Here is a 16,002-nt window from a genome sequence, read left to right as displayed (position 1 = left end):
ATACAATCAACTTCCTTAAAAGCATTTTTTGTATCCTAATAAAAATTAATATATTTTGGGGATACAAAAATATATTATTTTTGTGTATATATATATATTTAGGATACAATTAATATATTATTAGGATACAAAAAATGCTTTTAAGGAAGTTGATTGCATAGAAACTATACAGTAATATGAATGGGGAAAGTTTAATATAAAGAAATATTGACTAGTAACAAATGATAAAGTGTTATCATTTGAATTATCATATAAAGAACTCTGAAGAATAGAGGAAGAAATATGTTTGGGAGAGGTCTCACCGAGCCCCGAGACTGAGATTCACTTCTTGTTGAAGAAGTTATGATTGAAGTCCACTGGATGGAGGACATGTGTGCTGAGTTGCTGGATCCTGGACACTTATGTAAATGACTCTTTTATCGGTCTGGGAAAGAAAGTGGTATAGGGCACATGCTTTATTAAACCTAGCTGTATGTCTAGAATAATGTAGTTTCTAATAGTCAATAGTGAAAGTGTTATGGCTCATTCGTGTCCTACTCTTTGCGACCCCATGGTCTGTCCATGGTATTCTCCAGTCAAGAACACTGGAATGGGTTGCCATTTCCTTCTCCAGGGGATCTTCCCCACCCAGGGATCAAACCCTGATCTCCTGCATTGCAGGCAGATTCTTTACCATCTGAGCGACCAGGGAAGCTCAGTCAATAGGATGTACTGTATTTGTAATTAGGATGACCAAATACTGTATTTGTTTTAAGGAATTGTTTGTGATACCTAGAGCTGCTAGGAGTTATGTGGTATTCTAGTTTGAAAGTTCTACTTAGAGCATGCTAATTTTGCTCTATTAGTTTAAGAGATTTTATTTTTGGACTGGAAATTAATAAAAATTTAAGTACAGAAACCAAGAGACACACAAAGATTTAATTGGACAAGAGAGAAATATATTAGGAATCAACCAAATCATTAGCATCAAAAACAAGTTAAAGATACACTTGATTTAAACTGCAGAGATTGCAGTTCACAGATATGAGTTGATTCATGACAGTTTTGTTTACCTACATTTTCCAGAATATAAGCATTCTAATTTAAAAACACACTGTTCCAAAAGGCTTTGCAAGTTGGGTTTTTGTAACTCTAAATGCATGTTCCCATAGAAACCATGTTTCATGGTATTAGATTTTTGTTTGGCCTAGAAATGTATTTAACTCTGTGTGAACTTAGCTTATCACTCTGGGTCAGGAAGATCTCCTGGAGTAGGAAATGGCTATCCACTTCAGTATTCTCCTCTGGAGAATCCCATGGACAGAGGAGCCTGGTGGGGTACAGTCCATGGGGTCACAAAGAGTTGGACATGACCTAGTGACTAAGCACACACACACAAAACAGTATATTTTGGGGAAACTGTTTAGTTTCTAATTCTGTTGCGTATCTTTTGTCTGCCAGTTAGTAGGCATAGAGGGTTCTCTTCAGGGCATGGACATCATGCAGGTGTTAGACTGGTTAAAGGGCTGCAGTAGGGGTATGAACTCTGAAGGGAGGAATGATGGAAGCTTTTATTGAGGATGAGCAAAGTGTCTTATTTTTTCACCTTATTCTTTTTTGTTTTTTTGTTTTTTAGATTACATAATGCTTAAGGTTGTAGATCTGGATTCTATAAAAACATGGGGAAAGACTTTAAGTTCAGAATTTCTGGGATTTCTAAGGCTAAATGTAAATAGTGAAGAATACAAAAAGCATACTTTTAGATTTATACATCCATAAAAGTATGTGATTATTTTAATACTGAAAAAAGATTGAGATGAACCTTAACTCTATGGCAGTAGAAAATAAAAGATAGCACAACTGTTCTTGAGATTAATATGTAGATTATTTGAATTTGGAAATTTCAACAACACTCCCCTTCAGGCAGGATGGACATTACCAGGAATAGGCAACAAGGCCTTCTGTGAACTTCTCAGTGCAATGTAGGAAAGTGTAGAAAGTTTGCTAAGCAATTGGGCGTGGTTTATGCATGCTGCTTGTTCCCTTCTCCAATTTAATTTGTACCTCTTTTCTGTGGATGAGTTCAAGCCCTGTGAGGTGACTTACTCCAGTTCACCTGTGCAAACTGTTGCTTTCATTTATTTGGTCAATATTTACTGTGTTTCTACCACATGCCTGACACTGTACTACTTAGTTACCAGGAACACAGTGATGAGGGAAGTAGACACCCTGTGTTCTCTTCGGTATAGAGTCTGATGATTAATCATTATATATTATTACAGTCTGTGGTGTCAGAGAAACATCTGACCTTAACAGAAAGCAATTGAATATCCTCAGACCTTTGAATTAGGAAGCAGAATAGTATTGTGTACACCCTGACGGGAAGAGGAAGCGCAAGAGGGGAAAGCAGTGTAAGGTCAAGCTAGAAATAGCTGGGTCATGTAAAGGGCCCTTTAAGCTGTGAGAAGGATCACACTGTAGGTAAGTTCCTCAGAGTGGTCATATGAAGGTGCACATATATTATTTGAGGTTATATATGAAGAGAAATGAAAGGTTGTCATGTTGTTCTTAAAATTATGGATAAAGACTTACGAAGATTTTTTTTTCCTTATATATCTGGTTATAGGAGGTTTGGGTCTTACAATGAGCTACATGAAGGATATATTACATACTTGAAATTATCTGTCAGTGAACTTTGAAATGTTTTCCATTTGGTGCCTAGCAATGCTAATTCTGAAATTTAAGTCATGTGATTTTGAAGTTGATAAATGCTTTGGGATTTCCTATCAAATTGGTTTTTTTTTTTTTTCCCTTAGAAATGTTTAAACTTTTTTTTAGAGGTTCTTATGAGAGTTACCATTTTTTCCCCTGAAGATGGAAACCTTTATCTTCTTGCTTTTGCATAAACTGTTTTATTTATATTTAGAAATTCAGTCAAAGGAACCAAAGACTGACTTATGAGTCACTCACCTCTCTTAACACAGAAAGCTTTCCTGCCTTGTGGTCATCAGTGCTCCAGTTCTTTTGTACCACTTTCTTGTATCAAAGTGTTTAATGTCAACATAGTAATGGATTTTGGGGCTGAGTATTTATTTTTTTTACTACATCTTTAATCTCCAGAATCAGATACCATGGAGAAAATGTGGGAGACACATGGACTGTGGAATTTGAAAAATTAGACAATCATTTCTGTGTTTGTACTTCTTAGTCTCTTAAATATGTTATTCATTATAAAAAGAGTGATTTTCTAGAGGATTTGTGTGTGTGCATGTGTGCATATATTATTTGAGATTATATACCAGAAGCACTTAACAGTCTGGCATGCAGTAAGAGCATAATAAATACTTGTATTCATTTTTAGCCTTAAGTCAGTGATCTTTTTTTTTGCATTTTCAAGAAACTACACCAATGTAAATATGCTGTAGTCTTACTTAAATAGATTTAAAACAGACCCAGTATTATATAGGATCAACAGGGGAAGGAAAGAATTCTCTGAAACATTCTGATCCATACTTTATATTGAAGTTACTGGTACCTTCTTCTCCTTGAAATGCACAGTATTGGATTTTACACGTATTAGGTACTTAAGGATGTCAGCACTCAGTGAAAATAACATCAATGAAGAAATCTGAAGGCCTGTAGATAGTCTGGGCTTGTTTGCTTATTGATTTTTGTGGTGTTTGCAAACCATGGTTTGAACATTGTGTCTTGCCCTTCTTGATTCAGCAGTGTCAGCAGGTTACAGCCACCTCCTTATACCGTTCAGTTCAGTTCAGTCTCCCAGTCGTGTCCAACTCATTTGCGACCCCATGAACCGCAGCAGGCCAGGCCTCCCTGTCCATCACCAACTACCGGAGTTTACCCAAACTCATGTCCATTGAGTTGGGGATGCCATCTGATCATCTCATCTTCTGTCGTCCCCTTCTCCTCCTGCCCTCAATCTTTCCCAACATCAGGGTCTTTTCAAAAGAGTCAGCTCTTAGCATCAGGTGGCCAAAGTATTGGAGTTTCAGCTTCAACATCAGTCCTTCCAAAGAACACCCAGGACTGATCTCCTTTAGGATGGACTGATTGGATCTCCTTGCAGTCCAGGGGACTCTCAAGAGTCTTCTCCAACACCATAGTTCAAAAGCATCAGTTCTTCAGCGCTCAGCTTTCTCTGTAGTCCAACTCTCACATCCATACATGACCACTGGAAAAACCATAGCCTTGACTAGATGGACCTTTGTTGGCAAAGTAGTGTCTCTGCTTTTAAATATGCTGTCTAGGTTGGTCCTAACTTTCCTTCCAAGGAGCAAGCGTCTTTTAATTTCATGGCTGCAATCACCATCTGCAGTGATTTTGGAGCCCAGAAAAATAAAGTCTGACACTGTTTCCACTGTTTCCCCATCTATTTCCCATGAAGTGATGCGACCAGATGCCATGATCTTAGTTTTCTGAATGTTGAGCTTTAAGCCAACTTTTCCACTCTCCTCTTTCACTTTCATCAAGAGGCTCTTTTGTTCATTGTTCCTTACTGCCATAAGGATGGTGTCATCTGCATATCTGAGCTTATTGATATTTCTCCCAGCAATCTTAATTCCAGCTTGTGCTTCTTCCAGCCCAGCATTTCTCAGGATGTACTCTGCATATAAGTTAAATACGCAGGGTGACAATATACAGCCCTGACGTACTCCTTTTCCTATTTGGGACCAGTCTGGTGGTCCATGTCTAGTTCTAACTGTTGCTTCCTGACCTGCATACAGGTTTCTCAAGAGGCAGGTCAGGTGGTCTGGTATTCCCATTTCTTTCAGAATTTTCCACAGTTTATTGTGATCCACACAGTCAAAGCTTTGGCATTGTCAATAAAGCAGAAATAGGTGTTTTTCTGGAACTCTCTTGCTTTTTCCATGATCCAGCGGATGTTGGCAATTTGACCTCTGGTTCCTCTGCCTTTTCTAAAACCAGCTTGAACATCTGGAAGTTGATGGTTCATGTATTGCTGAAGCCTGGGTTGGAGAATTTTGAGCATACTTTACTAGTGTGTGAGATGAATGCAGTTATACTGTAGTAGATAAGAAATTTATACAAGGAAGACCTCAGCTCATAAAAGGAATTCTGGAGATGATAGTTTGTTAGGTCCACTTTGGATACAAAATCATTAGTCAAAGAAGAGAGAACCACATGGCAGGACATTTTTAATTAAGGATCAGGGTGTTTCAAGGACCAGAAGTATGGTAAGTAAGAAGGTGCAATCCTTGAAAGAAGACCAGAGTCTTAATCACAACAGAAATAAAAGCAGCAAAATCATAAGATTGTAGGAAATGAAAGTGCAATTTTTCAAAGATAGAAAAAAGCACAGCTGGAAGATGCCAGTAGCAAATAGGAAAACTTGATAGATGAGGTGGTTTCTCGTCCATAAACTTAGAATTTTCTCATTGCTTACCTCTAATGATCTTGTTCCCATTTCTTGCTTAGTTAAGAAAATTCATTTACATTTTCTTTTCCCACTCAGCCTTCTTTCCCACCCTAATCCTTTTCATTGTTTCACTTTCAGTCAAAATCCATGAGACCGAGAACCACGCTAGACATGCACCTGAATAATTTTGTTAGGATTGTTAGCTAACATTATTGTGAAAAATGAACAAAACACACCAAATGATAACAAAGTTTTAGATGTTACTTTTCTATATAAAATAGTCTTATATGAGTATTCTTATTGTACTCACTTGCAGTCACCTATCACTGTAACAGACCACACCAAAAGTTAGTGACATCCCAAATATTCTCATGTTCAGATTGGTTGGTTGGGGTGACTATTCTCATGTGGCTCATTCTTCTGGGGCAAGTGGGTTACCCAGGTTATGTTCTTAATGAATTGCACAAGTTCAAGAAGGCAAGCCCAACCATGCAAGCACATTTCATGTCTCCTAATATGCCATTGATGAAAGCTTGTCTCATGGCCAAGCCAGTCATCAGTGCAGCAAGGAAATACATTTCTGAAGCTTCAGTATTTTGGCCATCTGATACAAAGAGCCAACTCATTGGAAAAGACCCTGATGCTGGGAAAGATTGAAAGCGGGAGAAGATAGTGGGAGAGGATGAGATGGTTAGGTATCATTACCGACTCAATGGACATGAATTTCAGCAAACTCCAGAAGATAGTGGAGGACAGAGGAGCCTGGTGTGCTGCAATCCATGGGGTCACAAAGAGTTGGACATGACTTAGTGACTGAACAGCAACAACTAGTGGGAGGAAGTGAGAAGTGGCAAAGTGTGTGGATACACAGATGGGAGAAGAATTGGGAGTCTAATGCAGGCTGTGTAAGCTTTTCTGGGTTTTACATTCGTTTTACATCTTACCTTGTACTCATTAACATAGACACGCTATTTTTGTAATCTTAGCTTAATATGATTTAAGCTTAGCTTAATTTAATTTGTAAAGATTAACTTCTATATAGATTATATATTTGCTGTTTAAAAATACACGGTTGTTTGTTAAAATTAAACCGTGCTTCTAGGCTCATCTGTATCAAACTCATTTGAGGTGTTTACTAAAAATGAGGATCCCTTAGCAGATCCAGACGCTTCTGGAATCACTATCTCTGGGTGTGGGGCCTGGGAATCTTCTTTATTGATAAATTTATCAGGGCATTGTCTTGCACATTACAACTTAGAACTTCTTCATTAGTGGAAGGACATTTGCGTTATTTCCATTCGAATTGCATTATAAATAATAGCCAGCATCATCTGTACAAATGATTAATTTATTTGGGGTATTCAGAAATCTTTCTCTGATACACAATTGAATAATTTGCAGTTGAGGAAAATTATATTCTGTGTAAAGAATACGGTTTGGAGTGCTGGTGTGGGTGGTTACAAACAATCTTGTAAGATCTTTCAAGTATTTTATGTTCACTAAAATAAAATGTAGAATTAGATAAAGAGAATTTCTGTATAATTTGTATACATCTTTAATTTGTAATGTTGAGTATTGTGTAAGTTAGTTGTGGTTCCATTGCTTGCTATTGCTAATTTCTAAAATGAAAGTAGAAAAGTTGACATGTCTAAAGAGAATTTTACTTTTCTCATATTTCAGCACTCTAAATTTGGCAGTTCAGTTCTTTTATTCAGCTATTTTGTTTATATGACCTCTGTTCATATACCTTACTATATAGTTTATTTTTAGTCTCAGTTATCTCAGCTTTTAGTAAGATTTTTATGGAAATTAAAATTTGCTGATGTCATAGCAGATACTGCCAGTGGCTGTTTAGTGTACATTCTTCATTCTTTTCTTTTTCCTTAGCAACAAATTTGAAGTGAAGCTTGTTGCCTAACTGAAAAATACATTTCTCAACCTTCTTTGCAGACATGAAGGGCCATATGACATGACTTTGTTCTGCTCAGTGAATGAGGCACATGGGGCTTGGTAAAGAAGGTGGAATCATTTAGCAGACACTCTGTCCTTTCCCCTGTATCTTATCTAGCACCTGGACTGGATGCTAGAGGAGGAAGTACAGAGTGACATTTAATAAATGCCATGTAAGATTGTTTAGTTGGGAAGACAAGATTTCAACAGATCCTTTTATTCTAGTGGGGACTTGCTTTCCACGTCGTATCACCCATTGAGCTTTCTCTATTTCATAGTTCCGTCTTCAGTTTTGGGGAACTTGTATTAAGAAATGTAGAGATGGAAGGAGGACCATTTTCTTAATTAGGGAAGTTTAGGGAAGGGTTTTGGTAGTAGAATCCTATCCTACCTGTTTTTCTCTTTACTAGAGTATGGTAGATCAGTGGAGTATAAACACATCTAAAGCAAATGGGCCCAAGTGACTCAGAAAGTAAAGAATCTGCCTGGAAAAAAATCTGGGAGGTGCAAGTTCGATACCTGGGTTGGTAAATTCCCCTGGAAAAGGGAATGACAACCCACTCCAGTATTCTTGCCTGGATAATTCCATGGACAGAGGAGCCTGGCAGGCTATAGTTCATGCAGTTGCAAAGAGTTGGACATGACTGAGGGACTAACACACACACAGCAAATGAGGGCAAGTAGTCAATTTTATTTTGGATCTTTTATGACAGATTGGAGAATGAGGTGTTTTTTTTCCTCCCTTGAATAGGGTGTGGTGGTTTAGTCATCCCCCAATGTAATATATCCACCTACTGCTTGTTTGCCAAAGGCATATTTTTTCCGTACATCCTAAATGCCTAGATGCTGGCTGACTTTAGAGCGAGGGAGAGATTCTAGGGCTGCCTCAATTTCATTCTGGGGTCTCATCCCCTAGTTAAAGTACACCAGTGGATACCTGTTTCCCTTAGTTCTTCTTAGGTTTAGCTGTCACAGAGATCACTCCTGCTCTTATTAGACAGCATGCATCAGACAGTGAAGAATCAGCTTTTAGAAACATGAAAATGGAATAAGGACTCATGCAGCGTGGTTCATTCTTCCTAAAATAATGAAATTTATTCAGTCTTTCTCAAGTTCTATATTTTTTGTTTTTTACTCTATTTTGTGTTTTCTGTCTTTTTTTCCAAAGGTCATTTATTTTCTTGTCTTTGTACATTTTCAGATTTGAGTATAACGCTTTCGGTTTTTCCCTTCTTCCAGCACCAGCAGACGTTTCTGAATCAACTACGAGAAATTACGGGGATTAATGATGCCCAGATTCTACAGCAAGCTTTGAAGGTATGGCCTCTGTTTCACAAGACACAGTTTCTGTTACACCCTCATCTCCACCACCTACCATATTGGAAAGCTGAGTTTTTTAGTTATACAATGTATAGTACCATAGATACAGGGAAGAACTTTTATGAAGTATAGGCCTTACTTAACGTAGCATTGGACTAGAAAGAAAGCTGAGAGCCGAAGAATTGATGCTTTTGAACTGTGGTGTTGGGGAAGACCCTTGAGAGTCCCTTGGACTGCAAGGAGATCCAACCAGTAGCCAGGACATGGAAACAACCTAGATGTCCATCAGCAGATGAATGGATAAGAAAGCTGTGGTACATATACACAATGAAGTATTACTCAGCCGTTAAAACGAATACATTTGAATCAGTTCTGATGAGATGGATGAAACTGGAGCCGATTATACAGAGTGAAGTAAGCCAGAAAGAAAAACATCAATACAGTATACTAACACATATATATGGAATTTAGAAAGATGGCAATGATGACCCTGTATGCAAGACAGCAAAAAAGACACAGATGTGTACAGCGGACTTTTGGACTCAGAGGGAGAGGGTGGGATGATTTGGGACAATGGCATTGAAACATGTATACTATCATGTAAGAATCGAATCGCCAGTCTATGTCCGATGCAGGACACAGCATGCTTGGGGCTGGTGCAAAGGGATGACCCAGAGAGATATGGGGAGGGAGGTGGGAGGGGGGTTCGTGTTTGGGAACGCATGTACACCCGTGGTGGATTCATGTCAATGTATGGCAAAACCAATACAGTATTGTAAAGTAAAATAAAGTAAAAAAAAAAAAAAAAATTGAAAAAAAAATTAGAAAAAAAAAAGAAATCAGTCCTGAATATTCATTGGAAGGACTGATGCTGAAGCTGAAACTTCAATACTTTGGCCACGTGGTGCAAAGAACTGACTCATTTGCAAAAACCTTGATGCTGGGAAAGATTGAAGGTGGAAGGAGAAGGGGACAACAGAGGGTGAGGTGATTGGATGGCATCACTGACTCAATGGACATGAGTTTGAGTGAACTCCAGGAGTTGGTGATGGACAGTGAGGCCTGGCGTGCTGCATCCCATGGGGTCACAAAGAGTGGGACATGACTGAGCAACTGAACTGGACTAACATAACATACTGCAATTTTGAGCACATTAGCTTTTAGCATCCTGATGTTCCATGATGCCTTGGAGTGAAAGAAGACCTCCCTCTATGTGAGACAGTTTTCATGCAAAATGGAGTGATATGACTCCCAAGTACTAACGGCCAGTTTTACTCAAGAGACATTTTAGTGTTTAATTGGGGATAGAGGGGTAGAATGGCATAGAAGATGAAGAGGAATTGGGAGAAAATTAATACAGTATCAGAAGCTTCCCTTTTAATTTTCCAGGAAGGAGACATATAAATCAGCTAACCTTCAGTTAATCGAGTGTTTAAGATTATTCAATATCAAACTGTTCAGTTATGCACAAAAAAGGGCATGATTTTTGTTGTATCTTGTGAAATATACTGATTGCCACACACAGGCACCCAGATGAGTCAGATCACATGGATATGCAGATTGAAAGAGAGCGAATGAAGGAAAAATGTTAAGAACTCGCGCTCCACTTGAAGTGTATTTATAGATCACTGCTAAAGGCTAACATCAGCAGTACAGCAGTTGTGCTGCTGTAGGCACACACACAGTTCAGTCCTTTGCACGTTGCTCTGAAAGACTACATTACATTATTTTTGATTTGGAGCCAGAAGTTCTTCCTTTTTTTCTAGAAATAATTTATCTTTTGAATGATTGTAATCATAATCATCATCATTGTAGTGGTAATAACTAGCATTTATTAAGCACTTGCAGTAAGTACTGGGTGCTATTCTAAGTACTTTGTGTGGCTAACTCCTCCTCCTAGTAACTTTGAAGTAGGTGTTATTTTTATCCACCTTTTAAAGGGTAAGGAGAAACAGAGAGGTTAAAATGACTTGCTGAAGATCACATAGTTAACATGTGGAGGAGCTGGGAATAGACACCAAGCAGCCTGCTCCCAGTACCACACATAATTTCTGCTTTTGCTGGAAGCTTTGCTTCAGCTTTTTCCTGCATCAGGAAAATGATCAATCAGTACTGTTAGGAGCATTTTAAAGCATGGTTTATGAAGCCGCTCTTAAGTAGCTGGAAAGGAAGCAAAAATGTTGTACCTCAATTTTTATGATTATGACATTTAGGTGATTGCCAGTCCATTCTTTATTCTGCTAAATATGACAGTCATTCCACGTCTATTTTCAGAAATGGCCTTTCTCATTCTGTATCACTTGAGTCTGGGGTTAGACCTCATTACCTTGTCAGGGCAAATTTGGGGAATTCACTTACTTTTTTTTAAAAAAACTTAGGAAACATGTAGAATATGTTTAATTAAATAAACATAAAAAAGTAGTGTCCACATTTCCTTTGAGCTAAGTTATGTGACCATGTTTTTTTTCTTTTTTCTTTTTTTAATTTGTTTCAGTTACCAGTATCTGGGGGAGAAAACAGTGTACTTAAATCTTAATTGTTGCTCAATATAAATTTGTAAAATGGTTAATAATGGGTTGACTATCTCAGCATTATACTGACACAGAGTCTACTTTTGGGAGCCACAGTGTCGTCGATTGATTTTAGCACTTTTATATTGAGAATCTCTTTGTATGTTCAAAGTAAGTGACCTTCAAGTTGTATAGATCCCTGGTGCATTCAGTTTATCATTATTATCATATGAGGGAGTATATGGAAAGCATTTGGTACATTTCTTGGCACTTAGTGTTCAATAAATGTTAGCCATTGTTATTAAAATTGTTTTACGTCTGGTTTGTCACAAACTGTAGACTTATGTTAAACTCATGTTTTGGATGAGTCATTTAAGAGTCTAATGACAGTTTTGATAGGTAACAAAGTTAGAACCTGCACTCCTACTGTTTTCTCTCCTCAAAGGCTGTTAAAAGTGGAGTTGGGCTGAGTTGTTCCAGTTGCTCTGACATCAGATTGTGGAATCATCCTGGTCTTTCTCTTTTTATCCCTCCCCCCATTTGATATGATAGCAAATAATATTGGGCTCTGCTTCTGCCGATTCTCTTATAGTCTATTCCCCACATATACCCACAGTAATCCTTTTAAAATGTAAGTCATACCATGTCATTTCTGTCCAAAACCTTCCACTGGCTTCCAGTTAAACTTTGTAAACTAAATTTCTGAAGGCTTCCACAGTATTATGTGTTCTGGCCTTTGATACAAAGATAGCTTCATTATTAATACCTGGATTTCATAATGTGGTTTCAGTTAGCAGTCACAGAGCTAATGTTTTTGTTGTTAACTGTAGAGAGAATATAGAGATAACTGGGCAAGTTTCTCTCATGATTTTGCTGTCAAAAATTCTTTAGTGTTTTTAGCATCTGTTTTTCTTCTGAATTTTTAGAATATTTTTTATGTATTTAATTTGGGTAGAATTTTCATCTCCACAGTAGTCTGGAGTTCTGTGTGTCTCTCTATCAAGGTTTCAGGCCACTGATGCTGTTTTCTTCTTATGAGTCTGATATTTGCTTGTTAGCTCGCCTCTAAGTAGGCATTCAGCATAAATATTAAAGAGAATATCTGTTATTGTTCTTGTTTTCTGAAGTACTATTTTAAATATTTGTTCTTCACTGTTTTAGATAGCAAGTTCCATAAAACATTTTTTAGTTTGTTCATTTACTTAGAAGTATAAGTTTATGATTGGACTTTTGTTAAGCAGATATAAAAAAATAATGGAAAATAAATTATTTATAGAATTGATTTTTGTATTATATTAGTTTTAATTAATAGATAAAGGAATTACTGTTGATACAGTATACTGTGTTTACAGTGAATTTACATTGTAAAATTAAGAATCACGTAGTATAATTTTAAGTCTGAAAATTATTTTTACTATTGGTGTTGTTATGGAGAAAATTACATAAATCATATGCAAATGTATACTTACTCCAAAATATTTGATGTTCTGTTCTTGATATTTGAAGGATAGTAATGGAAACTTGGAGCTAGCAGTGGCTTTCCTTACTGCAAAGAATGCCAAGACCCCTCAGCAGGAGGAGACCACTTACTACCAAACAGCGCTTCCTGGCAATGACAGATACATCAGTGTGGGCAGCCAAGCAGATACAAGTAAGGTTACTTTTCTTTCTTAATATTTTCATTAGAATGTAATGAAAGCTTTGCTTGGGGCCATGTTTTGTTTAAGCAGAGGTGAAGGATGAAAAAAGAAATGACTTTAGCTTTGGCTCTTCTTATAGTTGAAAGGTGCATATGTTTTTATTAGCTGCTGTATTTTTTTCCATTTTGGAAGTAAAAGGTTATATTTAAGTTATATATTCTTTCATAAAACATTTCATATAGTGTTATTTTAAAATATGGAACATCCAAAGGTGTTACTTATTAAAAATTTGTAGAATTTTAAATAGGGCACAGTCATTTGTTTTATAGATGTTAAGTGTTGGTAGAGACCTTAGAATTATTTTTGAAGATAAAGTATTTTTTAAATTACTGGTATGATTTACTGTTTAACAGAATTTTCCTTCCCTCAACTCCAATCCCGCTCCAAGATAAAGATCTTGGAAGAAGGTTTATATAGCAGAACAAAATAAACAAACATGCGTATACACATAGAAACATACAGAAAATTTTACACGAGACTCTAACTTTTCTTCATAATATGAATAATTTATGCTTATATAGCCGAGTTTTTTTCTTTATTTCTATCTCATTATGAGGTAGTAACTGCATATAAAATGTAGGTATTTCTGTGCATTCTGGATTTGAAAAGTGTGGTTGCTAACTTGTCCTTAAAGAGAATTTTTTGGTTTTGTTTATAAATGTTCTTAAAGTTAGGAAACAGCCAGAAAGATCCCATTCATATAGATGTTTATAGCTACTGATTGGCATTAAATGCTGTTTAATGTTATTGATAAAATATTTTAATCTCAGAATTTCAGGGTAGTCTTAGTATTTTTGCTCCACAAATGGTCTTGTGTCTCCAAAGCTGAGATACTCTTATCTCACACAGAAAATAGGTGATGGCAGAAGCTTTGTATAAGACAGACTCAATTGCTGTGTCCAAGTTCAAGACAAACAGTGTTTTGGCCACTACCTACATCTCTAACTTCATTTTCCACTGTTTTCCTCTTCCCCCTTTACACTGTAGTAATGGAAAACAGCTTGGAAGTTCTCATCCACACAATGCTATTTGATTTCTCCTGTTGTTACACATGTTACTTCTGTCTGGAATCCCCTCTGGCCTTCACCACCAGTCTGATTTCTTCTGGGGCTCTAAGATATTGCTCAGAAACTGCTGGCTTGAGAGTATTTCATCTAGCTCCTATGTTAAACTGAGCGCTTCTCTTAACACCCAGAGTGTACTTCTGTCTTAATAAGTATTGTGTTATTTTGAAATTATTTGCTGTGCGTTTCTTGCATACCAGACTGTAAACTTAACAGGGCCATAAAGTGTCTATAGTCCAACCTTTATACTAGGATGTCATGGTTTCTCAAAAAAGTGCTTGTTGAGTTATTTTTGATAATATGTATAAAAAAGCCATTTTGAAACCAGTGAAAGTTCTCTCAAACAAGATTGAAAAACTTGTTTCAAGAAGTTAGAAAAAAGATAGTGGTATAAATAGAGAAGAAGTTAGTATGTGAGAATAACATTTCGTATCTTTTAAGGTTCTGAGACTTGGGAGGAAAATGAAGTTAGGTAGAAAAAGGACAAAAGATTTTGACTGAAGACAGCTGGTTAAGGTGAAAGAAGCAGGAAATTGAGTAGACATGGTTCCGTGTTCTAGTGGAAAGGATGGAAGGATTTTAGAATGATAGCTGTCAACTCTTAATACAGATGGTAGACTTGGTGACATAAGACAACATATGCAGGGAAGAATTAGGATTATAAGACTGTCATCAAAAAGATACCCTATTTGTTGTGTGAAAATTAGAAAATGTTCTTTAAGCTGCATGTTAACACCTGTTCCCACAATTTGGACAATGAGTAGTGAGAATGTTATGGACAAAATGAAAGATTTGAGTAGGTGCTCTTAGGGAGAAAGCAACCTGATTTCAGAAAGTGTGTGTCCCATTTGTTAATTGTAAAAACAAAATTTGTGTGTGTGTGTATATGTGTAGCCCTTGAAAAGTGTGCACTAAGTACTTTTATATTCCCCTTGAAAGAAATGATAGAGAGGTGGGGTTTCTGGTTTCATCTCATTGATTATCTTACTGAACAAATTGCTTGTACTTTTAATTTCTTTATTGATAAACTGAACTATCCTTCTAACCAGAATGCTAACTCATATTTAATAATTGAATAATTTGTATAGTATATTCATAAAGTTGGTTTGAGATTATTGAGGAAAAAAATTGTAAAAATATAGTGAGGTGATTGTACTATAATAGTATCAGTATCAAAGAGGGAAAATACAGCTTATGAGGTAAAAATAATTTTTTTCCATTCTACAACTTACATCTTTCTAAAATTTTTAAGTACGACTGCCTTTAGGAAATAGTATTGATTCAGCATTTAAATTTAGTCACGTCATAATAGTATTACATGGTTTAAAACTGAGAAAGTAAGTAAATGTCATGCATTCAGCAGATTCTTTAAACTACTATGCTATAATTGCTGAGGAAAAATGAAATCTCTTGTTTATTTTTAATTCTTGGAAGGAGTGGTTAAATATGGGAAGGATAGAAAATAAATGTAAGTGAATATATATATTTAAATGCAGACCTCTTCCTGAATAAAAGTGTACGTGCTAAAGGAGTATGGAGTGCCGGAGTGATCAGAGTGTGAGGAAGTTTTCAAGGGATTGTTCTAGATAAAAAAACTCTTTTTGAGCATTTTCTCAATTTTATGTGAAATGCCTTGTTACTTGAAAATTGACCTTCAGTTCAGTTCAGTTCAGTCGCTCAGTCATGTCCGACTCTTTGTGACCCCATGAATTGCAGCTCGCCAGACCTCCCTGTCCATCACCAACTCCCGGGGTTCACTCAAACTCACGTCCATCGAGTCGGTGATGCCATCCAGCCATCTCATCCTCTGTCGTTCCCTTCTCCTCCTGCCCTCAATCCCTCCCAGCATCAGAGTCTTTTCCAATGAGTCAGCTCTTCGCATGAGGTGGCCGAGGTACTGGAGTTTCAGCGTTAGCATCATTCCTTCCAAAGAACAGCAGAAAGTGAAGAGGAACTAAAAAGCCTCTTGATGAAAGTGAAAGAGGAGAGTGAAAAAGTTGGCTTAAAGCTCAACATTCAGAAAACTCAGATCATGGCATCGGGTCCCATCACTTCATGGGAAATAGATGGGGAAACAGTAG

At 36.9% G+C, this 16,002-nt stretch overlaps 1 protein-coding gene across 1 annotated transcript in view; it reads left to right on the top strand.

Moving 5' to 3' along the window:
• USP25 (ubiquitin specific peptidase 25) overlaps window positions 1–16,002 on the top strand; it is a 165,575-nt gene that overhangs the window by 17,238 nt on the left and 132,335 nt on the right. The window contains exons 2-3 of the mRNA XM_052650201.1: window positions 8,567–8,644; window positions 12,664–12,808. Of these exons, the coding sequence (XP_052506161.1) occupies window positions 8,567–8,644; window positions 12,664–12,808 (223 nt within the window). The remainder of the gene's footprint in view (window positions 1–8,566; window positions 8,645–12,663; window positions 12,809–16,002) is intronic.

The sequence above is a fragment of the Budorcas taxicolor genome, chromosome 1 (genome assembly GCF_023091745.1).
Source record: "Budorcas taxicolor isolate Tak-1 chromosome 1, Takin1.1, whole genome shotgun sequence".
NCBI lineage: Eukaryota > Metazoa > Chordata > Mammalia > Artiodactyla > Bovidae > Budorcas > Budorcas taxicolor.
This window is presented reverse-complemented; position numbering and strand designations above follow the sequence as displayed.